Below are 24704 nucleotides of genomic sequence, written 5' to 3'. Positions count from 1 at the left end.
AAAAAGGCAAAGGGAACCAGAGCTGGTGGGCAGAGATAAGGCAGCCAGTTGGGATGCCAGGATGGTCACATAGAATCATCAGGGTGGGGCCAGTCCCAGGCCAGGCTGCCTGCTGGGCTGAGAGGGAACCACTTACTGCTGCTCCAGAAATAAGAGCAGCCCTGCATTTGCAGGGTTTGTGCGGGAACAGGGAGAACAGGAACACCAGAAGATGTAGAAATCCGGGGAAGCCTTCACAGGTTGCAACACTGACAGGGCTTCAGACCAGTCATGCTTACATTTTGAGGGGCAGAGACAACCCCTCCAACTGTAGTCTGGGTCCCTGATGCAAAGGAGGGAACAGATACGGGGGAGGGGGCTCCTCTTCCTCGGAAGCCAGGAGAGAAATCACCAATTGCTGGGTTGGGGCCTGGTGGGTCTGGAAGAGTCTGGGGACGGTTTCGGCGGGGTGGGGGTGGGGGGCAACGGGAGACACAGGATTTCGGCTCCGCCTGCTTGGACTCTCAGATCACCCCAGGAAGTATGAGGACGTTCGGGGTAGACGGTAGTCCTGGGTCCCTGCGGTATGGGCCGTGAGAACTCCTCGGCCAGCCTGCACACTGAGAACGCAAACAGAAACGACGCTCGCAAGCCAACACCGAAGAGTGCCGCGCAGCCGCAGAGGAGGTCGGACACCTCGAGCCCCGCCCCATATGCTAATATGACGCGCCACCGCCCCGCCCCGGCCCGGGGACCGGACGGGCCCAACGCCGCGGGGTTCGAGAGGCCGGCGGCTTCCGACAGCGCACCTGAGGAGGCCGAGGTGGGGCGGGGCGCAGGGGTCCAGGCCGGCAAGGCGACAACACAGTGCGTGGGCAGTCAGCGGGCCGCTAGGAGGCGTCCCGGGGCCATGACGCCCCCTACCGGCGCTAAGTGGTATGGCCCGCAGGGGCGGGGCCCGGGTCATGTGACGCGGCCACGGCCGCCATTTTGTTCTGCGGTGCTGGTATTTAGAGCGCAGCGGCTGACGGCTGGGATCGCTTTCCCAGCCGCCTGATTGCTCGCTTCGTACAGCTCGGTGCTCGCAGCGCCCGGCCCGACCTCGCCCCCGCCTCACCGCAGACATGTCCGAGGCCAAGAGCGGCCCCGAGTACGCTTCCTTTTTCGCGGTCATGGGCGCCTCGGCCGCCATGGTCTTCAGCGGTGAGCGCCGTGGCAGGAGGGACCCGGGAGGCGGGGGGCGCGCGGGGCTCGTGCCTGCTGCTCTCCGGGGTTCGGCGTGTGACGTCACTCTGACGTAATTTCGAGCTGTTGGGGGTCCCGGGTCTCACGTGACTGCAGGCCTGGGCCGGGGCCCTGAGGGCTGCAGGGGGCCGTCGGGTGTCTGGAGGGCAGGGCATGCGGGCTAGGTCCCGGTGTGGGTCCCAGGGTCTCCCGGGGGTCCCCGGCTGGCCCGCGGCCAGCCGGTCGTGTCGGTGCGGGGGTGGGGCGGCGGCGCCGCTGCCATCTTAGCCCCTGGAGAGGCGGGAGCGAGGCTGGGGTGGGGGCTCGCGGTCCTGCGTCTGCTCCGCACCCGCCCCCCCTATCCTGCGGGCAGGTGTGACATCACACCTCGGAAAGATCCCCCGACACAGGGCCGACCCTGTCCGTGGGCGGCGGAGGTGGGGAATCCGGTCCTGGCGCTCCCCGCCGTGGTCCACAGCCCTCGCCCTTGTGGCGGCCTGGCCCGTCGGCGGGGGTCAGGTGGGTCTGCACCTAGGCAGGTGCTTCCGGTTAGGGCTTGTCGGTGTTTCCCAATACCCCTGTAGGCGGTGTGGGTTGGTTAGAAAAACTGGGTTGAGAGGTTGGTCTTGAGAGCCGGCAGGGACCCAGAGGTGGGAGTGGAGTTGGGTGGGGGTGGGTCAGACAGGCCGAGGGTGCAGTATGGATGTCTGGGAGACAGGCCACCCTCAGCACTGCGTTTGCAGACGCTTGTCGGGGCGAGCGAGGTAGCATGAAGCCTCAGTGTTGAGGGGATTGGGTTTTTTTCCATAGAAGGAAGTCTTCAGTTCAGGCCTGAATGAATGAATGAACTTTCTCCCTTTCCCTGAGGCCTGGAATTGGGAGGGGCTGCCCTAGGAATGGAGAAGGGGCCTTGCAAGGTTTTTGATGGCACCTTGGTTTTGAAGTTGGGTCTTATCAGTCCTGGGATGTAAAATTCAATGAAAATGGGCCCTTCTGGGAGAATAGCACTTGGGCCCGGCCAGGAATGTGGGACCCAGGGAGGTGAGTCCTGACCCAGCTGCAGCTCTTGTGGACTGGTCTGGCCTGGTCTGGTCTAGGCCTTCTGAGGTAGGTCTGGTTTTGGGCTTTGATGACTCGCCCTGCCCCACCCTGTGTGGTGGACTGGAGAGGCTCCCTATGCAGGTATGTGGAGGGATTGAACTCTAAACACTCTCTGCTGACTATAAACACTAGTGGGGTGGGGGCTTGGGGCCTCCCTCTGCCCAGGTGGGCCTGCCTGCTGGTCACAAGCTGCTGAGTGGGCCCTGCCCTTCCCGTCATGTGCGAGTAAGGGATCATTTGTGGTGGGAGAAGTGGCCTGTATTTCCCCTTTTGTCCTAGGCGATGCCTACTATTTCCACATCTTGCAGAGCTGCCTGCTCTCCCGTGCCTCCCAGCAGGCTGCTGTACCCTCTTTTCCCTCACCGTTTTCTGCTCTTTGCCTCCGGAATGCCTCCAGGGCCAGTGCCTGGCCACTTGTGGGTTGTTGATTGTCTGTCCTTGACCATTCAGTAATTCTCCATTGAGCTCCTACTATGTGCCAGGCACTGGGGGACATCGGTGAACAAAACAAGAACCCTGCTCATGTGGAACTTGAAATCTGGCAGAGTTTACACCCGAACCCTTTTTCCATATCCAGCTCCTGGCCTCCTTCTGGTCACCAGGTGCCTCTCTTCCTGTCCTTCTAGAACTTACTTGGTACTTTTGAATAGAGCCTGACCAGCAGGTCTTTGGAAGTTACTGAGACAGGGTATCACTGGTCCAGAGGTATTTTGCTTGCCCCAGGCTCCTGGGAATTGGGGCCACCCGTTCTGGTTGGCTCATATGCAGCTTCACTCCTGCTCCCCTCTCTACATGGGACTTACTGTGGCCCTACAGTAGCTAGCTTCTTACTTGGTCAGTTGGGTCAGACTCTGACTTAATTTCTTTCTCTAGAACCTTTCTCCAGGGCCTGTCTTCGTCTACTTCCTTGTGCCTTCCTGAACAGTTCTCAGGCCTCAGGTGCTGCTGCTAGGGTGAGTGCAAGCTCTGTCCGCGGCTCCTGGCCCAGATTGCCACTGGCCTGCCTAGCACTTGGCTGACTGGGCTTCTTACGACTGAATGAGGTCCACTCCCTCTCCCAATCCCCATCACCCATTCCAGCTTCCCTTTTTTTCTTAACTTACGACCCAAGTCTTGTATATTTTTTCTTCATCATGTCTTCCATGGAGCCATCAGTTGCTCCTTTTCCATATCTTCTGTGACTTCCTCCCTACCAGTGAGCCACTGGTGTTTGGCGCTATGTTCACGGAACTGTGTCCTGATTCCTCTTTCTGTTCCCTGCTCCATCTGGAGCACCTTCAGGCTTGGACTCTGGAGCTGGCATCCAGGGTCTTCCCAGCCCAGCAGCCTGGGCCAGGCTGCTTTTCCCTCTTGATGGTCATCCTTGTTTCTTCCCTTTGTTCCTCTTGTGGCTTCCCCACCCCCGGGGGAAGCACAGCCACATGATCTCCATGCTGCACTCTACAGAGAAGGGCCCAGCTCACTTGCCAACTCTCACCCGCTCCAGCCTTGCAGCAGGGCCCACTGCCTGGGGCGCTGGCTTCCCTGTAATGGGGTCTCACCCAGTGCCACCTATCAGTCCTCGTCCTTGAGTAATGAGCCCTGGCGCTGGCCTGGTGTGGTGCTGGGCCCGTAGTAGGCGGCTGAAAAATGCACGGTTGCTCCAGGAGCAGCTTGGTGAAGATTGGCACCTGAAGGCTGGATGTCGGGGGTGTGGAGGGGAAGCAGTGAAGGTCCTGCTGCCCCCACCACTGCCTCCCTCCCTCTGCTCCCTATCTGGTATCTCTGCTCTGTGTGGTCTGGAATCTTCTTCCTCTTGCCTCGCCTTTCTGCGACTACCTACTCACTATCAGCCCTCCACTCAGTTGTCACCTCCCTTGTGAAACCTTTCCCCAGACCTCCCCACTCTTCCTGGAACATGTTACCATGCTTGGGGGGGCTACGTCTATCTCTTCACCAGGCTCAGAGCCCTGGGAAGGCAGAGCCCCTCTGACCTCATCCCTGCTCTGCAATGAGCACAGATTAGTCATCTTTTGACAGCCCAAACAGGTGAGTCAAAGATGCACAGGAATGTCTGGGATTGTCCTGGCCCCTTCCACCTCTAACCCATGTCAGCATCTGCTCAAGCCGCACATTGGGAGCCTCGAGGGTGGCGACTGGAGTCAGAACAGCTGCCTGGGGCCCTGTGGTTCTCTGTTGTACTTGCAAACGTTTTTCCTAGGCTTGGAAGACAGGCCAGGAGAAGGGGGGCTTTCAGGAAGGCAGCCCACCCTGGGAAGAGGGAGGAGAGATAGTGGCAGGGGAGACAGGAGTCCTGCAGTGCCTAGAGCCTCCCCCCCACCCCAGTTACCAGAGGCCTTAACACAAGCTAGGCTTCTCACAGGTCTGCAGGGGCCTTGGGGTTGGCCTGGGTGATGGCTTCACAGCCCACTGTCTTTCCTGTACCCTGTCCTCTCTTTGACTTGCCCTTTCTCTGGTTGTTCAGAGAGGATTCCCCCTGAACTCAAGGGTCCTGGCCTGCTCTGTGGCTGAGGGTGCCGAGAGCTGCCTTTTCTGGCAGAGCATTCAGCCTGTTGACAGACACACTAGCCCTTGCTGCAGCGTGTCCCTGGGCTGGGAGTTGTGGGAAGTGTGGTGGGCAGGGTGGGGAGTGGGCGAACCTCTGGCCTGAGAGGACAAGAATTGCCAGGCCAGCTTCCCCTGACCCTGCACTGCAGTGGCTCTTCCATCGTGTTGTCTCTGCACTTAGTCCCAGGGCTTGTGGGCTGACCCAGGCTCAACATCTGGGCTGTTGACATAGCTCGTGCTTTTCCAGGCCTTTCCTGACGTGGGAAAGTGCCTGGTGGGACAGAAGGTGCCCAGAATCTGCAAGGCTTCTGTGCCCAGCTGCCTGTTTCCCCACGTGACAGGGCAGCCTGTCACAGCTCCCCCTTTTAGGTCTGAGGCTCCATGGAAGCATGGGATCTATGTAGCAGGCATGGGGAGTGCTGTTGAGCCTGGGTTGGGATTTCACAGGAAAGCAGGAGCCCATATGGGCCAGACAGCCATGAGGGTATCTGGTGGAGGAACCCATACCGTGGGTTCCTTGAGTGCCCAGCTATGGCTGTTCCTCTGAAAGCCACCTGCTCCTGGCTGAGTGCCACTTTCATCTTGCCCCTTGCGGGTGATAACTTGCGTTGGCCTTCAAGTATGCCAAAAGCTGCCCCCAGGGTTCTGGCCACAGGTGGTCTGGGCTCACCTCATCTTCTCCCCCTCAGCCCTGGGTGCTGCCTATGGCACAGCCAAGAGTGGCACCGGCATCGCAGCCATGTCTGTCATGCGGCCGGAGCTGATCATGAAGTCCATCATCCCGGTGGTCATGGCCGGTATCATCGCAATCTATGGCCTGGTGGTGGCAGTCCTCATTGCCAACTCCCTGAATGATGGCATCAGTCTCTACAGGTGAGGCCTGGGTTGCTCTCCCTACACCCTGCCTGGGGTAAAGCCACTGTGCGGAGCCAGGAGGGGTCTTGGGTGGATGGCTGGTGACCCATGCCTAATGCCTTCCCTGGCTGTTGGCTAACATCCATCCTGTGTACTCTCTCCCCCAGGAGTTTCCTTCAACTGGGCGCTGGCCTGAGCGTGGGCCTGAGTGGGCTGGCAGCTGGCTTTGCCATCGGCATCGTGGGGGACGCCGGCGTGCGGGGCACTGCCCAGCAGCCCCGGCTATTCGTGGGCATGATCCTGATCCTCATCTTCGCCGAGGTGCTCGGCCTCTACGGTCTCATCGTCGCCCTCATCCTCTCCACAAAGTAGCCCCTCCGGGCCCACCAGCCACAGAATATGATGTAAAGACCACCCCCTCCTCATTCCAGAACGAACAGCCTGACACACACGCACGGGGCAGCTGCCTGCCAGTAGTTGGTCTTGTAAATGCGCAGTGTCCTAGTGCCCATTGTCTGTTGCCCCCAGCCTTGCCCCTGCCCGCCCCGTGCCGTGGACATCTGGGCCCACCACTCCCGGTCCAGGCCCCTGACCAGTGAGGATGCAGGCCTCTGGCCGCCCCCCACCCATCTGCCCTAGAGTGCTCTGTGTATAAGGATGAATTAGAGTTGTCATTTTCTCTTCACTGGATGTTTATTTATAAAGATTTGACCTGTTCATACGTCTATGGAGCAGCCCTCTGTCTCCCAACTCTATAGTAATCTTAGGTAGACTGTTGCGTTGTGCGGTTACCGGTTACCGTTTGCCCTGAGACGCGTTGGATGGAACCACCTCCTGCAGCCCTGGCTGCCAGGGCCGTGGCGCAGTGTGTTGGGCCCACTGGGCCCTGGCGCCGAACCGTGTCCAATAAAGTTCTCGGATGTGACTGGATGCCTGGGTGTGGGTCGCTTGTTGGGTCCCGGGGCTCGCGGGTGGCAGGGCCGGGAGGGAGGGGCCGAGGGCCGAGAGCCGGGCCACCCGGGAAGACGTCACTGCGTCATTGTGTACTGCGCTGGTCACGTGGGTGCCCGAATCACGTGGGCACGCCTCAGCTGAGGGTCACGTGCGCCCGGCCAAGCTCTAGGCCGGAACTCGGCGCGGAATCCGGCGCCGCCTGCCGCTTGGTTGGGCTCAGGATGCGCGGCGGGCAGGGCGCGGCGCGGGCCCCGGTGATCCAGTTCACCAACTGTCGCATCCTGCGGGGCCGAGCGCTGCTCAGGTGGGCGCGGGCCGGGGCCGGGGCTGCCCTGGTGGGCTCCGGGGCCGGTGATGCGAACCTCCGCCCCGCTCTGTGCGCAGGGAGGATCTGTGGGTGCGCGGGGGCCGCATTCTGGACCCGGAGAAGCTGTTCTTTGAGGAGCGGCGCGTGGCTGACGAGCAGAGGGACTGCGGGGGCTGCATCCTAGCGCCCGGCTTCATCGACGTGCAGATCAACGGTGTGGTCCGGAGCCCGCGGGGCGGGGACCCAGAAGAGGAGCTCTGAGCACCGTGTGATCCCCTCTTGTCTGTACCGCAGGTGGGTTTGGCGTTGACTTCTCTCAGGCCACAGAGGACGTGGGTTCGGGAGTCGCCCTGGTGGCCCGGAGGATCCTGCCGCACGGAGTCACCTCCTTCTGTCCCACGTTGGTCACCTCGCCACCGGAGGTTTATTGCAAGGTGAGGTCAGGCTCCCGGCCTCCAGTGAAGGAAGCCCCAGGAACACCCAGCCTCTTAATTTTCAAATCTGATCTCTTTCCCTCACGAACACCCCTTGGCCCTTGAGTCTGGCCTCACCTGCTGGCCTCCCTCCACCTGGGCTTGGGGGTCCCCTCCCCTGGGCTTTCTCATCCAGGTGTTCCTCCGCCTGGTGTGCCACTGCATGTCTGACTGTCCCCATGGGCTTCCGCATTCGCTGCCTCAGCCACCTGCCATATGCCCTCCCCACCCTGCAGTCTGGCTGCCTCCAGGCACCTCCTTGACTATGGCTGCTGGGGACTCTGTGATTGCCACATCCTTAGTTGATCATGCCCCACCACCGATCTGTGGTATGCGGTGCCAGTGGACAGCTCTCCAGGAAGAAGCTCCATCGCCTGCCCCAGGCTTCCTCTGCTGGTCCCGCATGCACCACCACACTTCTTTCTTATCTGCAAGTCTTGGGATTCAGTTGTCCACAGTCCATTTTTCTTTTAAGTTTTACTTTGTACGCAGGTTCTCCGGTTTTGCTCTTTGCCACGTTATGTTATTCGATCTTGTTTTCTCTGTTTGTATATTGTTCTGTTTCTCTGAATTTCTGAATTGTAGCTGGCACACAACATACGTGTTTGCTCCTTAGTATTTACCCTTTTCTTAAAAGCATGGGTATTCCTTTATTCGAGTACCATGGAGTCCTTGAGTTTTGGGAATTAACACGGTTTCCTTTTAGTCTACCTTTTATGTTCTAGTTTTGTAATTTTTCTCCAGACCAGGATCCATCCCAGGATCCTGGATTGTGTTGCCTGCTGTGGGGTCCCCTCCTGGGTGTGTGCACGCAGACTCAGAGCCTGGAGCTGGGGGAGGTTGGCTGTGGACCCGGGTTCGGTCCTGGCCCCCTGACTTCGTGTATCGTCTCGGAGACTCGGGACAACGTTATTTGTTTCTGAACCTCAGTTTTTTCAAGCCTTAAGTAAGAATAATAACGGAATGCATCTCTTAGGATTGGGCGCTCAGCACTATGCTTGGTTCATAGTATGCCCTTGGTAAATGTCAGCTATGGACATCTTTCCGGAAATTTCCCCGAGTCTCCCACGACAGAGTCAGGTGTCAAAAACCAGTCTCATTTTCCTGCTGCAAACTGGCCCCTAGTTCTGTGTTTTCTCTTTCAGTCATCAGGCTGTAATTTCCCTGCCCAGGATCCAGGAACATGCCTACCCTCTTGCCCCCGCTTCTTTCTCCTCCCCTCTCCTGGTCCCCAACAGTGAGGCTTAGTGACTCCTAACCCAGTCTCCCAACTGCTCTCCCAGCCCTGGGTCCTGCCAGAGTGGCGTTTCCTAGGTGTCAGGCTCCGCACAACACTCATGTTTCCCCCAACCTCCTGCAGCGTTGACCAACCCTCCTGAGCATTCCTTCCCCACCTGCATTTCAGCCATTCGAGGCAGCTCCCTCTTCTGTCCCCAAGCTCTCCGCGTGGAAGGCCTCTGCCTCTCTCTCTCCGTCCTGTGTAGCTCCTCTGCTGTGCGCTGCCCATGCCGTGCTGTCACCCGCTGCCCTTGATTTCAAGCAGCACCTTCGAGCATCATGATATGAACTGTGGGGCTTCTTCCATAGGGGAAGGAGTTTTGGGCCAGTAGGGCTTCTGTCTTACGTTTTCTTCCTGTCACCCTTCATAAATGCTTACAGGATGAAAGCCTTGGGAGGCATAGAGTAAACTGATTTATGGTGGAAATTGTGGAGGGCTTTGAATATGAAAACTTTGATACCAGTATCACGTTAGAAACCAGAGAACTGTTCACTTGGATGTCCCCACACACGCCCCTCCCTTCGTTCTGCCCCATCTCCCTCCAGGGACGTTTCACAGTGGGCGGAAACAGATTGCTACTTTGTCAGAAGTTCTTCAGGTCCACTGAGACCACCTGCTCTTTTTCTGGGGTCTCCTCCTCCAGTCTTGCCCTTTCCTACCCTTCCAGGAGGAGGGTCTGAGCGCGTTGTTCTCTGCTTCAGGTCCATTGTCTGCTGAGTCAACATCAGGCACCTCCTCAGGGTGGCAGCCAGGCCCTTTCCTCAGGCCCCACACGCCCTCTACACTTTCACCTTTTCCACTGCTTTCCTGCCTTGAACGTGCCTCATTCCCTTCATCTCCAGACTGTTCTGTCTACTCAGTGCTTTCTAGCATTCCCTTTTAAAACTCTGTTCTAGAAAAACGCAGCCATTATTTCTTTTTTTAATTTTAATTTTTTTTTTTTTTTTTTTTTTGGTTGTGTTGCGTCTTCGTTTCTGTGCGAGGGCTTTCTCTAGTTGTGGCAAGCGGGGGCCACTCTTCATCGCGGTGCGCAGGCCTCTCACTGTCGTGGCCTCTCTTGTTGTGGAGCACAGGCTCTGGACGCGCAGGCTCAGTAGTTGTGGCTCACGGGCCCAGTTGCTCCGCAGCATGTGGGATCTTCCCAGACCAGGGCTCGAACCCGTGTCCCCTGCATTAGCAGGCAGATTCTCAACCACTGCGCCACCAGGGAAGCCCTAATTTTAATTTTTTAACCCTTTAGTGAACTTACGTGTTATCACACGGCTTGTTAGGAAAAACAGCAGCCCTTTGTTCCCACCAGTTCCCACCTAGAGGTAATCACTTTCAACTCAGCTGACCCTTGGAATTTGCCCCCGTATCTCTAGAAAATGTGCTAGTACTCCTGCTCAACTTTTTGGTTTAGGGCAGCGTAAGTGTTGCTTTCCACCAGGAAAGATAAGAGTTAGCTTTCTGTTAGCCCTTTCAGGCCCATCTCCTGCCCTCCAGCCCCCCAATCTCCCCAGAGAGTCACACAAGTGACTTTGCCCCTGGTGTCCAGATCTGGGCACAGTGTGGCTGCGCCATCGGTGCCTGAGCTCTCCGGCCACCAAGCCCTGCTTCTGCCTCTTGCTCTGCCTGGACTGCATGCCCTCCTCCTGCGCCAGCCCTGCTTCCTGGGCCTGCAGCTCAGCGAGGCCAGGCTGGTCATCCTGTCTAGGTCCAGACCCTTTGGTGCGCAGCCCGCTGCGTCCTAGCTTCTGTCTGACGGGGCCCTTGAGGGCCTTGGTGCCATGTGCCTGCCCCCTGCTTGGGAGCTGTCTCCCCGCCTCTAGGTCCTCTCAGGCAGGGCAGGTTTGCATCCCTGGGCACCTGTCATTTCTTTCTTTTTTTTTTTTTTTTTTTTGTGGTACGCGGGCCTCTCACTTTTGCGGCCTCTCCAGTTACTGAGCACAGGCTCCAGACGCGCAGGCTCAGCGGCCATGGCTCACGGGCCCAGCCGCTCGGCAGCATGTGGGATCTTCCCGGACCGGGACACGAACCCGTGTTCCCTGCATCGGCAGGCAGACTCTCAACCACTGCGCCACCAGGGAAGCCCACCTGTCATTTCTTGATGTGCTGTGCTTTCCCGTGGTTGGGGCCTTCGACCATCTTCTAACACCTGAGGGAAGGCCAGCAGGGGCTGGGCTCTGAACTCTGACCTCTGACCTTGACTGGGCTGTGACCTCTGGGTGCTGGGCCGTGGGGGGCAGGGCTTTAACAGCTGGTTCCCCCCAGGTCCTTCCTCAGATCCCCGTGAAGAGTGGTGGTCCCCATGGGGCAGGGGTCCTCGGTGAGTGGCTGACCCCTCTCCCCACCCCTACCCTGGGAGGCTCCTTGGGGACCTGTTGGCAGCCCCTTGCCTTCCAGATGCCCAACTGGGGAGGGAGGGCGGGCAGGCAAGAGGGGCCAGGGTGGGGGCTGCAGGGCAGGGGGCCTGCTGGAATCATCCCCTCCCCTCCCCCCAGGGGTGCACCTGGAGGGCCCATTCATCAGCCACGAGAAGCGGGGTGCACACCCCGAGGCCCACCTGCGTTCCTTTGAGGCCAACGCTTTCCAAGACTTGCTGGCCACCTATGGGGGCCTGGACAACGTCCGCATCGTGACACTGGCCCCCGAGTTGGGCCGCAGCCACGAGGTGATCCGGGCATTGACGGCCCTTGGCATCTGCGTGTCCCTAGGTAAGGGGGTGTGTCATCACCTTGGGGGCCAGCCCATCCGGGGTCCTGGGCTGGGTGCCGAGTCTGAGTCTGGGTCGCCGCAGGGCACTCAGTAGCTGACCTGGGCACTGCGGAGGAAGCCGTGCAGAGCGGGGCCACCTTCATCACCCACCTCTTCAACGCCATGCTGCCTGTGAGTGCCACCCCAGCTCCTGGCGGGAGGGTGCAGGGGTCCTGCTGTTGCTCAGCGCCCCCCGCCTGCCCCTGCCCAGTTCCACCATCGTGACCCAGGCATCGTGGGGCTCCTGACCAGTGATCGGCTGCCCCTGGGCCGCCACATCTTCTACGGGATGATTGCTGACGGCATACACACCAACCCTGCCGCCCTGCGCATCGCCCACCGGGCCCACCCCGAGGGTGAGCGGCCATACAGGGTGGGAGCCAGTAGGAAGACCAGGCTGGGCAGCTCCTGAGGCCCCTTCCCCTTGCAGGGCTGGTGCTGGTCACTGATGCTGTCCCTGCCCTGGGCTTGGGCAATGGCCGTCACACGCTGGGGCAGCAGGAGGTGGAGGTGGATGGCCTGACAGCCTATGTGGCAGGTGAGTGACTCCTGTCCCGAAGACTGCCGGAGTGAGGATAGCCTCTCAGCCCCTCTGGTGGGATATAAGAACCTGGGTGTCCCCTGCCGACCCATTGGGCCCTCGGGTGGCCCAATGTGCCTGGTGCCCTTGGCCTCCCCAGAACCTGCCCTTTCTGCTCTCAAGGCACCAACACACTGAGTGGCAGCATAGCCCCAATGGATACCTGCGTCCGGCATTTCCTGCAGGCCACAGGTTAGTGAGGCTGGGGTGCGTGTGCCGCGTGTGTGTGTGCATGTGTGTGTGTGTGTGTGTGTGTGTGTGCTGGGGCAGAGACTACATCTGGGAGTAGCTGGAGGGAAGAGTGGGGACCACCAGGGCCTGTCTGTGTCTGGTGGGGTCCCCAGGGGATGGGCACTAGGAATGTGGCCAAGGTCCCGCCTGCAGGAGCTCATGGCAGAGGGAGAGGGCTGCGAGCAAGCGGATGGCTGGAACCCACAGTGACAGGCACTGAAGCCACGGCACCCGAGGGCAGGGCCTTGGCCTGGGGCCTGTGGAACTGCAGGATTGGCAGGTGCAGAGCTGTGGAGGGCAGTGGGGTGGGGGCAGCACTCCAGGCTCCAGGGTTGGGCTGCTCGGGGGCCTCTCAATGGGGTTGGCATGTTCTTGGGGAGGTGAGGAGGGTGTGTCTGGCAGAGGCTGTGGTGGGCCAGGCCCTGTGGGGCTCTTGGCAGTGCCTTGGGGCTGGGATGTCATGCAGGGGGCTGGGGGTGGGGGGCACCGAGGTCCAAGGTGCTGTTTGGAGCCGCAGGGAGACGAATTGGGAGGCACAGACAGCTGTTGGCCTGGCTTGGGGGGTGAAGCAGGGGATGGAGAGAATTGGGGTACCCAGCAGTATCCTCAGGTTGGGGGGAGGGGAGGGCCTCATCACCCTGCTGCGGAGTCCTGGGGTGTGACCTTAGGATTTGGAGCTCTGGGGCTGGGGGGGGAACCCTGCTGGGTACCCTCTTCCTGCCACTCACCCATCCCAGCCCTGCAGGGACCTCACTGACAAAATGCTCTAGACCCAAATGTCTGCAGGCCCCTCCCCTTGGCTTCCAAGGAAAGCACCCCTCCAGAAAGGAGGACCCCAGGCATCATGAGGCCACCCAGGACTCGGTGCTCTGCCGCTGCACCCCCACCCCCGGCCCTGCCTGCCCTGAAGTCAAATGGCAGAGCCAGCCAGAGGTTGGGGGTAGTCACCCATTTGTGCTCCCTGAGCAGGCTGCAGCGTGGAGTCTGCCCTGGAGGCTGCGTCCCTGCACCCTGCACAGCTGCTGGGCCTGGAGAAGCACAAGGGGACCCTGGACTTTGGGGCCGATGCAGGTCAGCGCCCAATGAGGGGCGGCCTGGGAGTTCCTGGGAGGCCTGGGACAGAGCCAGGGAGGCAGGTGGGCAGGAGGTGGGCTCTTCCCCTCACCTAGGTGGCTTTGCCTGGCCAGTGGCCTCGGTCCGGCCCCCCTTTCCCATCCGGTAGGCTAGGCCTTCTGGCATCTGAGATGGGCCAGGCAAGGGTCTGCGGGAACATTGTTGGCTGTTCTCTGCTGCCCGGAGTCTTGCTTCTGGGGCCTCAGTCTGTGATGGGCTGGGATGTCCTGCACAAGTCGTGTGCCGGGCCTTGGTTTCCTGCACCCGGGCCTTGGGGTGGGGACGGTGGCAGCCCTGCCCCTGCCTGCTTCTCACCACCCACCTCTGACCCAGACTTTGTGGTGCTCGATGACTCTCTCCACGTCCGGGCCACCTACATCTCGGGCGAGCTGGTGTGGCAGGCGGAAGAAGCCAGGCAGTGACTGAGGACCGCCGCTGGAGGGGATGCCCAACCCCAGCTGGACACTGTCGGCTGGGCCATCGAGGAACTGGTCTCCAGAGAGTGGTGGGGGCCTCGGCCTGGAGGCGGCTGGCTTGGATAAACATGTGCCCCGTCGGGACTCGCCTGGTCTCTGAGTTTTTTGCTTCAAAGTGGGGCTTTTGCTGTTTCTGTCCTCACCTTGGTGGCTGTTGGTGGTGGTGGTTGGGGCTGGTGTTTGTGGCTCAGGGTTGGGAGTGGCCGGATTCCAGCTTCACCCTGCCTGTGGGGTTTATGGGGCTCAGTGGGGGCAGCAGGTCCCCTCTCTGTTAGACAGATGTGTCTGAGGCCTGCAGACCCACAGGCAGATGAGCTAGCTGAAAATGAACAGAGGGCAGGAGGGGGAAGCCATGGACTACAGGCTGGAAATCCGGCAGGAAGGGGCTTGGGGAGTGATTGTTCAGCTTCAGCAGTTTGCCTATGGGGCTGAGCTAAAGGGTAGGTGCACCTTGGAATGTTTAACAGGAAAGAATGGATCAACGGTCATGGAGACAAGTTAGGGAACAGGCTGGATGGAGCCGAAGACAGGAGGGGCCTCGGGTGGGCACTGCAAAGGGTTTGGGAGGCTGGTGTGTGCGGGTGTCCTGTGGGTAGTTCTCTGCACCCCTGAGTTGGGTGGGCCAAGTGGAGGCCCAAGGCCACAGCGCTGGACCTGGACACGGCACCGGGCACTCCTCTCCAACCTTCAAGAGGAATCTGCACTGGCCTTGGGGCCCCTGGGCTGACCCCGGTCAACTTGCCCAACCAGAGTTTCTACTGCCTTGAGCCCTCAGGATAATTGAGGCTCCATTTCTTTCGGCTTCTTTTCTGAACAGCTCTACTTCCTGACCCAGCTCCTGAGTGGGTAAAATGATCCGCTTGTGCCCTGGTGTTTACACAGCTGTGGGTGACCCTGCCTGGTGCTGGTAGGCAGCTTGGGGGTCCTCGGTGTGTATCCTGCACCCTGCCACTGTGTTTGTCCATTAGTGTCATCCTGCAGCCTCCGGTGTCCTCAGCCTTGGCAACAGTCCCCCCACATTGGGAGCACAGGCTCTTGGGCTCCCTGGGTAGGACAGCTTTTTTTTTTTAATCTCTGCATTTTAATTAATTTTACTTATTTTATTTTTGGCTGCACTGGGTCTTTGTTGCTGCATGCAGGCTTTTCTCTAGTTGCGGCAAGTGGGGGTTACTCTTCTTTGTGGTGCGTGGGCTTCTCACTGCGGTGGCTTCTGTTGTGGAGCACGGGCTCTAGGCACACAGGCTCAGTAGTTGTGGCTCTCAGGGTCTAGAGTGCAGGCTCAGTAGTTGTGGCGCACGGGCTTAGTTGCTCCACAGCATGTGGGATCTTCCTGGACTAGGGCTCGAACCCGTGTCCCCTGCATTGGCAGGCAGATTCTTAACCACTGCGCCACCAGGGAAGCCCAGTAGGACAGCTTTGAGGCAAGGCGGGTGGGCTGTAGGGGGCCTTGCTGGCTCTGAGGACAGCCACGACACAGGCGTTGGTGAGCCCCAGGTCTGGGGTTGTTGTCTTGACTTCCGCCCATTTGGGTCCTGGGGTACGCACCCCTCTCCCCCTTTCACACAGGAGCAGCCCTTGGTGCAGGAGGTCATGGGGCACCATTGTACGTGGCCGGGCCACTGCCCCTCCTGCCTCTGCCTCAGAGCCACTAAAGGAAGTGTCTCCAGGCCCAAGGTGACAGAAACGGTTGCAGGTCCCAGCTGTGTTTGATGGTGAATAGGCTGGGAAGAACAACCATGTGATGCAGGCCTGAGGGATGGCCTGGGGTGGGGGCCACCTGCAGGAGCCCAATAGGGAGGAGCTTTTACAGTACCCACCAGTGCCAGGCCTCCTAGTGCTCTAGCATGTACTAGTACTCCTTCCTTCTGTCCACAATCCAAAGGGGTTCCTGTTTGTCATCCTTATTTCTCAGCTGGGGAAACGGGGGCACCAAGTCCCAGAGCTGGTGAGCACTGGGGTGGGGACGTGGCCTGGCCTGCCCAGCTGCCGGGCCTCTGTTAACCCTGCTACCATGCTGCCTCTCTGGGTGGAGAATCACAGAGGGGCTAGTTGAGATGGTGGTCAGCAAGAGTGACACCAGGGAGAGTGGGAGTGAATGCTGGGCTGGAAGCGAAGGGAACTGCCCCACAAAGGCCCAGTGCACAGGCTTAGTGTGTTGATGGAACACAGATGGATGCTAGGGCTGGAGGAGGAGGTGACCTGGGGGCTTTAGTGGAACCACAGCGTGGGGAGCTGGGCCTTGCAGTTGGCCTGGGAGTTTGGATTTTATTTGGGGTGTGGGGGCAGCCACTGGAGTGAGTTTGTTTTGTCAAATATATGTAACATTCACCATTTTAACCATTTTTAAGTGCAAAGATCAGTGGCATTAAGTACATTCACATCCCCATTATCATCTCCAGATCTCCCCAAAGGGGAACTACACCAAGGACACTCCCACTCCCACCCCACCTCCCCCAGCTCTGCACCCACCTCGCTCGCTTTGGTTTTGAGTTTTGAGTCTGCTGGGTTTTATTTTTTTATTTTTTTGCAGTACACGGGTCTCTCACTGTTGTGGCCTCTCCCGTTGCGGAGGACAGCCTCCGGACGCGCAGGCCCAGCGACCATGGCTCACGGGCTCAGCCGCTCCACGGCATGTGGGATCTTCCCGGACCGGGGCACGAACCCATGTCCATCAGCAGGCGGACTCTCAACCACTGCGCCACCAGGGAAGCCCGACGCTGCTGGGCTTTAAACACAAGGATGCCCTGGCATTTTAAGTGCTCCTTCTGGTTGCTGGGGGTGTGGGGGTAACAAGGAGACCCTGAGGGACTGGCTGTCGGGTGGCAGTGGGGCCAGAGACAAAGTATGGGGACAGGCTTGCTCTGGTGTGGGTGTGGACTGGGGGGGCGGGGGAGGTGACACCAGGTGTGTGCCTGAGTCACTGGTGGGTGCGGGCGACTTTCACTATTTGGAGAAGCTGGAGTGGGATCCGGGGAGGTGACCTGGGGGCTCCCAGCTTCTCTTTCGTGGCTTGTTTGGGTGTGGGTGGGAGGACTCAAGGGCCCAGCGTTGGTAAGAGAGGCTCTGCAGGGAGGTGCTCAGCCCACGCGGCCGCCGCGTCGCGACTCCCCTGGGTGGGGGCGGGGGACACCTGGCTGCCGAGCCTGGGTGCTGCGAGGCTTCCACTGGACGCTTCTGGACTGTGCTGAGCGCCTGCGGTTCGAGTTGGAGTCTCATCGCTGAGGGGTCCCTCCCGAAGCCTCGGGCTTGTCATCGGGATGACGGGCCTCCTAGGCCCCGAGCTCACCAGGCACCGTGGTGGGCCATTAATGCGCTCGGGGTCGCACGCGGATTCGTGCAGGGGTTCCGGGTGGTCCCGGCCGGAGAAGTCCGTTTGGGGGTTGGGGACCGACTTACGGGCCACGCCGAACCGGGCTGTGCCTGAGGGGCGGGTCGTCCACAATGAACCTGGTCCAACTCGCTACGCTGCGCGCCCGGGCTAAGAGGACCTGCAGGTCCGGGAAGGGGTGCGGCACCCGCTGACTCGCTCGCCCTGTGCGGGGCTCCTTCCTGTGGGCGGACTTCTGGCTCTGGCCAATCTGGGCCGCCCTGCGGAGAGCCGCGCCTCCCCCGAGCGATAGGGGTGCGCGGAGCCCTCTGACCCAGTTTAAGGGCGGCCCAGCGCCCAGACCCGCCCGGCTCCGCCTCTTTGCGCCTGTTCCCTCTCCGTTCCATCGCCTGCCTGTAGAACCCCCTGCACCACAACCCTCTTTTCCACGCCCCTCTGCCCCACTCCCCCACCGTTAACAGCTTGGTGTGGTTCTTTACAACGTGACCCTGGACTTGTTTCCACATTTATGTCTTTGTTTTACAACCTGGGATTGCACTGTTTTGTTTTTGTTTTGGCCCGCTGTGTGGATTGTGGGATCTTAGTTCTCTGATAAGGGATCAAATCGACGCCCTCTGCAGTGGAAGCGCAGAGTCTTAACCACTGGGCCGCCAGGGAAGTCCTATACACTTTTAATACTTCTCTAACATTCACTATTTTTTTAAATTGAACAACGTGAAGTGGAGAGCTTCCCAGGTGGGGATGCGTGGATCTGTCTCACTGTTTTAACAAGGTACCCAGTGTTCTCTAAAATGGATGTTCCTTGACCTAATAACCAGATCCCACCATGGACCAGCTGGGTTCCTCCCCACCCACCCCAGCTGCCCTGGGGAGGATGGACCCTGGAGTGATGCACAGGGAACTCTGCGGATTCTGATGCTCAAGTGTATGTAAAAGGCTGAAGGGGCCCCTGCCTGGGCACTCCTTTGGGCCCTGTGGGTTCCTCCTCCATCCTGTGGCCACAGAAGGGTCTTCTGTATTAGTTTCTTAGTGCTGCTGGAACAAATTACCACAAATTTAGTGGTTTAAAAAGACATAAATTATTTTACAATTCTGAAGGTCAGAGTCAAAAATAAACCTCAATGGGCTAACATCAAGGTTGTGGCAGCTCTAGGGGAGAATCTGTTTTCTTACCTTTTCCAGCTGGTACATGCTACTGGCATTCCTTGGCTCATGACCCCCTTCCATTGGCAAAGCCAGCAATGGCAGTCCAGTTTCTCACATTACATCACTCTGATCATGACTCTTTCTGTCTCTTCCATCTTTAAAGGACACTTGTGATTATATTGGCCCTACCTGGATGATCCCCTGATTTTTAAAATTTATTTATTTTATTTTTTGGCTGTGTCGCATCTTAGTTGCGGCACGCACACTCTTTGTTGCGGCAGGCTCTTCGTTGCAGCACGTGGGCTTAGTTGCCCTGCAGCATGTGGGATCCCAGTTCCCCGACCAGGGATTGAACCCATGTTCCCTGCATTGGAAGGCGGATTCTTAACCACTGGACCACCAGCGAAGTCCCTAATCTCCTGATTTTAAGGTCAGCTCCCTAGCAACCTTAATTCCCCCTTTCCATATAAGATAACATATTCACAGGTTGGGGGATTAGGATGTGGACATCTTTGGAGGTGCTGTTATTCTGTTATTCTCCCCACCATACCTTCTAGAGAGAAGGGCCTAGGCCAGGGCTCCCCACTGCCTGGGTCTAAAGGGGATACTACATTACAACTATCAGTGTATGAAGGTGCTAGTTGCCCTACATGCTTATCGACACTGGATGTTTTCAGTCTTTGGAATTTTGACCAGTATGGGGAGTCAGCCCATTTTAAAGTTGGGGAAGCTGAGTTTCAGAGAGAGAAGCTTACTTGCCTGAGACCTCATGCAACTTTCCATTTCCAGACTTTCAGTCTAGGTTTTTTCCTCACATAGCATGATTCACATGGGAGGATATTTACCCAGGTGGCTTGGAAATCGTTGGCTGAATTTGGCATCTTTCATCCATCCACCGGCAGCCACGAGCAAACCTCAGCCATGGTGACCAGGGACTTAGTAGGCAGAGGCAGAGACCACGCCAAATATCTTTTTTTTTTGGTTGCGTTGGGTCTTCGTTGCTGCACACGGGCTTTCTCTAGTTGCAGCGAGCAGGGGCTACTCTTCCTTGCGGTGCGCAGGCTTCTCATTGTGGTGGCTTCTTGTTGTGGAGCATGGGCTCTAGGTGCGTGGGCTTCAGTAGTTGCAGCACTCATGCTCAGTAGTTATGGCACATGGGCTTGGTTGCTCCGCAGCATGGGGGATCTTCCTGGACCAGGGATCGAACCCATGTCTCCTTCATTGGCAGGCGGATTCTTAACCACTGCGCCACCAGGGAAGTCCCCCCCATTATCTTTTGAGAGTCCCCATGTCTCTCCCTCACTGGATGTGTCCTAACTGGTCTCCCTGCCTCCCCTTTTCCAGGTAGAGCGCTTTCTTCCCGGGCTCACTAAACCTCCGGGGGTGTGGGCCTGGCCTGCTTCTCTCACCTTGTCTCTCCCTGCGTCCTAGCGGGATTGGAGTCCTGGCTCCGCCCTTGACCAGCTGTGGTGGCCAGCCTTGAAGATGGCCCCCAGCGATCCCACCTCCTGGAACTCACACTCTCCTGCAGTTCCTCCCACATGGTACCAGGGGTACCCTGTGACCCACAGACCGTGTCAGAAGTGATGCTATATCGCTTCCAAGATTAGGTTATAAAAGTCACTGCAGCTTCAATCTTGGGTGTTCTCTAGACTCATTCACTCTGGGGAAAGCCAGCTGCTGTGGCATGAAGACAGACAGCCCTGTGGAGGAGACCCCATGATGAGGAACTGAGGCTTCCAGCAGCAGCTGGGTGAATGGGCCATCTTGGAAGTGGATCCTCCAGCCTCAGTCGAGCCTTTCAGTGACAGCCTGAGCTGACAACTTGCCCACAACCTCATGAGAGACCCTGAGACAGGACCATCTAGCCAAACTGCTCCCATATTCCTTATTCACAGGAACCATGAGATCATCAATGTGTGCTGATTTATGCCTCTAAGTTTTAAGATCATTTGTTGCACAGTACTAGATAATTAACACTAGCTGTGTGATGTTAGGCAGGTTCTGTAGCCTCTGAACCCATTTCCTCCCTTGTGCCACGAGGGTTACAGAAGTGAGTGAAACATAGGAAACAGCACAGGCCAACTGCAAGCACAGGGCCTGATTTACAACAAGTGCTCCACATACATGGGCCATGTGCTTAAAGCAGCCTTCCAGCCCCCTCCCAGGATGGTTACAGTCATCCTCCTGCCCCTCCCTGGGCAGAACATGACCTCACAACATCAGGCCAAGCCCTTGCACTCCTGGCCTGAGGTCACTCTCAAGCCAGCCAGAGATAGAGGCTCTGGGTAGGGAAAGGACAGATCAGAGCCATGGACCGTCCCTCTCCTTTCTCCAGCTGGGGTGCCAATGAACTGTGCTGGGCCAGGTGAGTCCATCTCCCTTGCTGCCCACTGTCCTGGGATGGGCAGCCAAACCCAGCCCATGGAGGGGGTACCCTGCCTCTCGCAAGGTGAGAGGAGCGGCCTGGCGTGACTTGGGCTTTGCACGCTGGCTGCCTTTTGGCCCCGTGAAGACTGAGAATTGTCCTTCGTTCTTCTTTCAGCAGTCCCTCCTTGCCCTGCCCCTGCTGCCTGCTCGGCAGACTTCTTCAGGGCCATGGCCTCCCCCTCTCCCCTCACCCCTTCCCCTGAAGCTGTGTGTGATCCCCTCCACCTGCTCTCCAGCAGGCTCTAGTGTCGACCACGGACGTTTTCCTCAAGCTTTGTTCACCTCCCTGTTTTTCCTTGCATAACTCAAGATCCCCATTGGCCATGCTTTGGTGTCATAGACTCTAATTTTTAAAAGGCTAAGACTCCAGTTCATATTCTGCAACTTGCTTCTCTGCCCTTACTCTTTTTCTGTGTTAGAGCTTTGCCCTGTGCTTTTCAGCAGCTGCAGAGAATTCAGGAGGAATGTACCTAATTTACTTTACCACTCTCTTGATAAATATTTTGGTTGTTTTTCTTTTATGTTTTTTGCTTCTTATTAAAGCCATGTGGTCATAGACATCCTCACACAGCTTTACATTCACAAGTGAGAGCTTCTTAGAATTTCTGTGAAGAAGATATACCAATTTATTAATCATTATTTGCATCAATGTTTAAGAGGCCAAACAGCCCTAGAAAGGCTTGTAATGAAAAGCAGCAGCCCCCGCCACATAGCTCCCTACTCACAGCCCACTTACCACTGGTGTAAGTGTTCTTCCTATCATTTCTGTCCATCTTTCGAAGTAATGTCTTTGTACTTTATGATTTGCTTTATCACTTGTAGTCATTATCTATTGCCTTTCTGTTAAAATAGGTGAGAATTCTGCTCTCTCATACCCCACTTCCTCTCGGGGTCCTGCCAGGGTGGAGTATAGTATTACTGGTTGAATCAGTGCATCTGTGTTATGCCTGTAATATCACTCAGTGCTGAGATGAGTGAGCTCCCTCGTGAACTGCGATTGTGCTTTCTTTCTTTTTTTTATATTTATTTTAATATTTATTTATTTATTTTTGGCTCTGTTGGGTCTTCGGTGCTGCGCATGGGCTTTCTCTAGTTGTGGCGAGCAGGGGCTACTCTTTGTTGTGGTGCATGGGCTTCTCACTGCGGTGGCCTCTCTTATTGCAGAGCACTGGCTCTAGGCTCGCGGGCTTCAGCAGTTGTGGTGCACGGGCTTAGTTGCTCTGTGGCATGTGGGATCTTCCCGGACCAGGGATTGAACCCATGTCCCCTGCACTGGCAGGCAGATTCTTAACCACTGTGCCACCAGGGAAGTTACGTGTGCTTCGTTTTTGGTGTGGCTGTTTTTCTGAAGTTTTTCTCATCTGTCAGCTGCTGCTTCTTTTTTTTTTGCATTACGCGTGCCTCTCACTGTTGTGGCCTGTCCTGTTGTGGAGCACAGGCTCCGGACGCGCAGGCTCAGCGGCCATGGCTCACGGGCCCAGCCACTCCGCAGCATGTGGGATCTTCCCGGACCGGGGCACGAACCCGTGTCCCCTGCATCAGCAGACGGACTCTCAACCACTGAACCACCAGGGAAGCCCTGTCTGTCAGCTTCTTAATTCAATTTTTTAATGTGGTGAAACCTATCATAGAATCTATCATTTTCATTATTTTGGGGGAGCCCTCTGAAGCCTGCTCGCTTCCCTTGGGTCTGAGGAATCTTGGGATTTCTCCCCATTATCCATTTCAATTGCACCTTCTCCCTGGGCACTCCTTGCCCCACTTACCTGATTTTCTTTCTTCCCCACAGGACTTATTACCTTCCAACATCCCATAAGATGTGCTTATTTATTATGGTTGCTGCCCCCCCCTGCACCCCACCGGTGGTATCAGAGTGCCACGAGGGCAGAGATTTTTGTGTTTTGTTCACCAGTGAATTGCCAATGTCTACCACCGTGCTTGGCATGGAGGGGAGGTGCAATACATGCTTGTTGAATGGACAGTTCCTGGGACTTCCCTTTATTGCCCATCTGTGTGCTTACCCCCTCATTTGGTGGAGCTCATGCTTCAGTAACTTTCTGAGAAAGGGTGCTTGTGATACACACACACACACACACACACACACACACACACACACATATTTTTTGGTCATGCCGTGGGGCTTGTGGGATCTTAGTTCCCTGACCAAGGATCAAACCCACGTCCCCTGCATTGGAAGTGCAGAGTCTTAACCATTGGACGGCCAGGGAAGTCCCAAGATATATATTTTTAGACTCTATAGCTATATATATATTTACATTCACATTTAATGTTGTGTCTGGCAAATTTCTTCAGTTGTAAGATGGTAATAAACATTGAGTATCTCAAGGTTGTGGCGAGAAGATAAAGTGGTTAGCATTCTTTGAGGATAAAGTATTATTACTTTGTGAGGATTGAAATAAATAGAAAATAAGAGTTATTGGGAGGCGGTTGAGCCCAGTGGCCAAGAGCAGGGCGTCGGTGTTGGTCGGGACTGGTTTTGAGTCCTGTGCTATGTAACCTAGTAACTCTGTGACCAAGAATAACAAAGTCACTGAAGCCTTGGTTTCCTCATGTAAAGAATGGAAATGGTCGTAGTACCTATTGTTTGAGGCAAAATCCAATACACTGCTCTTAATATGCAGTAGTGGTTATTGATGTAGTATAATGTTGGATGTGGCTTGGTATGGGAGCCAGAGCAGTGTCTACCTTGGACCTGTCTTTGTGTCCCCTGAGGGTGAGAGTGTCTCACTCTCAGAGTGGGGTAGGCAAATAGCAATTTGCAGCAAAAGTCCTGAAGGGGATACCGGCATTTTGACCCAGCAATTACGTCTACTAAGAATTTACTAAGGGAAGAAGTAAGCGTGTGCCTGGATTGACATGCAGGGCCTTGTTCATGAGGTAGAAGTCTGGGAACCACTTCAGTGTCAGAAGGGAGCTTGATCAATACATGGATCTATAGACTCTAGGCTTCCTCCAGTGGGGTCCTCTGTAGTCCTTACAGCTGAGGAAGGCAGCAATCAGATATCAGGGGAGCTAGACAGGGTACACGATGATACACTGGTAAGTGAAAACAGTGAGTATCAAAACAGCGGCAGCCTGGGCCTCCCCTGGTGGTGCAGTGGTTAAGAATCGCCTGCCAAGGTAGGGGACACGGGTTTGATCCCTGGTCCGGGGAGATCCCACATGCCACAGAGCAACTAAGCCCGTGTACCACAACTACTGAGCCTGTGTGCCACAACTATTGAAGCCTGAGTGCCTAGAGCCCATGCTCCGCAACAGGAGAAGCCACCGCAATGAGAAGCCCGTGCACTGCTACGAAGAGTAGCCCCTGCTCGCCGTAACTAGAGAAAGCCCATGGGCAGCAACAAAGACCCAACGCAGCCAAAAATAAATAAATGAATAAATTAAAAAAAAAAAAACAGCGGGAGCCTTCTGAGGGATAGGGGTTACATTTGCCTTTTTATTAATTAATTAATTTTTGGCTGCATTGGGACTGTTGCTGGGCACGGGCTTTCTCTAGTTGGGGTGAGCGGGGGCTACTCTCTGTTGCAGTGTGCAGGCTTCTCATTATGGTTGGTTTCTCTTTGTTGTGGAGCACGAGCTCTAGGCATGTGGGCTTCAGTAGTTGTGGCACGTGGGCTCAGTAGCTATGGCTCGCGGGCTCTAGAGCACAGGCTCAGTAGTTGTGGTGCACAGGCTTAGTTGTTCCGCGACGTGTGGAATCTTCCCGGACCAGGGATCGAACCTGTGTCCCCTGCATTGACAGGCAGATTCTTTTTTGCTTTTTTCCAACAAAAGGTTTCATATTTATTTCTGAGTTACACAGTGAACAGTGGTGAGGAAAGATCAAAAAAAGAGGAGAGGGCCATTCCATTTCTCCCATCAAACACAGGCAGCTGTTCCAGACACTAGTGATGTTCTGATACAGTAAGATGCAATTGACCT

At 56.8% G+C, this 24704-nt stretch overlaps 2 protein-coding genes across 2 annotated transcripts; both read left to right on the top strand.

Moving 5' to 3' along the window:
- The first annotated feature begins 988 nt into the window (after positions 1-988).
- On the top strand, positions 989-6630 carry ATP6V0C (ATPase H+ transporting V0 subunit c). The gene is made up of 3 exons (XM_082856663.1): positions 989-1182; positions 5541-5724; positions 5874-6630. The coding sequence occupies exons 1-3, from the start codon at positions 1104-1106 to the stop codon at positions 6076-6078; spliced, it is 468 nt and encodes a 155-aa protein (XP_082712789.1). The 5' UTR covers positions 989-1103; the 3' UTR covers positions 6079-6630.
- Positions 6631-6859: 229 nt separating this feature from the next.
- On the top strand, positions 6860-13932 carry AMDHD2 (amidohydrolase domain containing 2). Its single transcript, XM_082856171.1, has 11 exons — positions 6860-6964; positions 7045-7181; positions 7262-7401; positions 10973-11027; positions 11203-11415; positions 11499-11587; positions 11667-11811; positions 11886-11993; positions 12159-12227; positions 13236-13337; positions 13713-13932. The coding sequence occupies exons 1-11, from the start codon at positions 6882-6884 to the stop codon at positions 13799-13801; spliced, it is 1230 nt and encodes a 409-aa protein (XP_082712297.1). The 5' UTR covers positions 6860-6881; the 3' UTR covers positions 13802-13932.
- The last annotated feature ends 10772 nt before the right edge of the window (positions 13933-24704 follow it).

Source organism: Leucopleurus acutus, assembly GCF_964270905.1.
Source record: "Leucopleurus acutus genome assembly, chromosome: 16".
In the NCBI taxonomy this organism is placed as follows: Eukaryota; Metazoa; Chordata; class Mammalia; order Artiodactyla; family Delphinidae; genus Leucopleurus; species Leucopleurus acutus.
This window is presented reverse-complemented; position numbering and strand designations above follow the sequence as displayed.

Bases quoted from the DNA above. Each gene is read 5' to 3' on its own strand.
- ATP6V0C (XM_082856663.1), top strand. From the start codon at position 1,104: ATGTCCGAGGCCAAGAGCGGCCCCGAGTACGCTTCCTTTTTCGCGGTC. The intron at 1,183-5,540 runs GTGAGCGCCGTG...TCTCCCCCTCAG, and splicing joins GGCCGCCATGGTCTTCAGCG to CCCTGGGTGCTGCCTATGGC. The intron at 5,725-5,873 runs GTGAGGCCTGGG...TCTCTCCCCCAG, and splicing joins GATGGCATCAGTCTCTACAG to GAGTTTCCTTCAACTGGGCG.
- AMDHD2 (XM_082856171.1), top strand. From the start codon at position 6,882: ATGCGCGGCGGGCAGGGCGCGGCGCGGGCCCCGGTGATCCAGTTCACC. The intron at 11,416-11,498 runs GTAAGGGGGTGT...GGGTCGCCGCAG, and splicing joins TGGCATCTGCGTGTCCCTAG to GGCACTCAGTAGCTGACCTG. The intron at 12,228-13,235 runs GTTAGTGAGGCT...CTCCCTGAGCAG, and splicing joins GCATTTCCTGCAGGCCACAG to GCTGCAGCGTGGAGTCTGCC.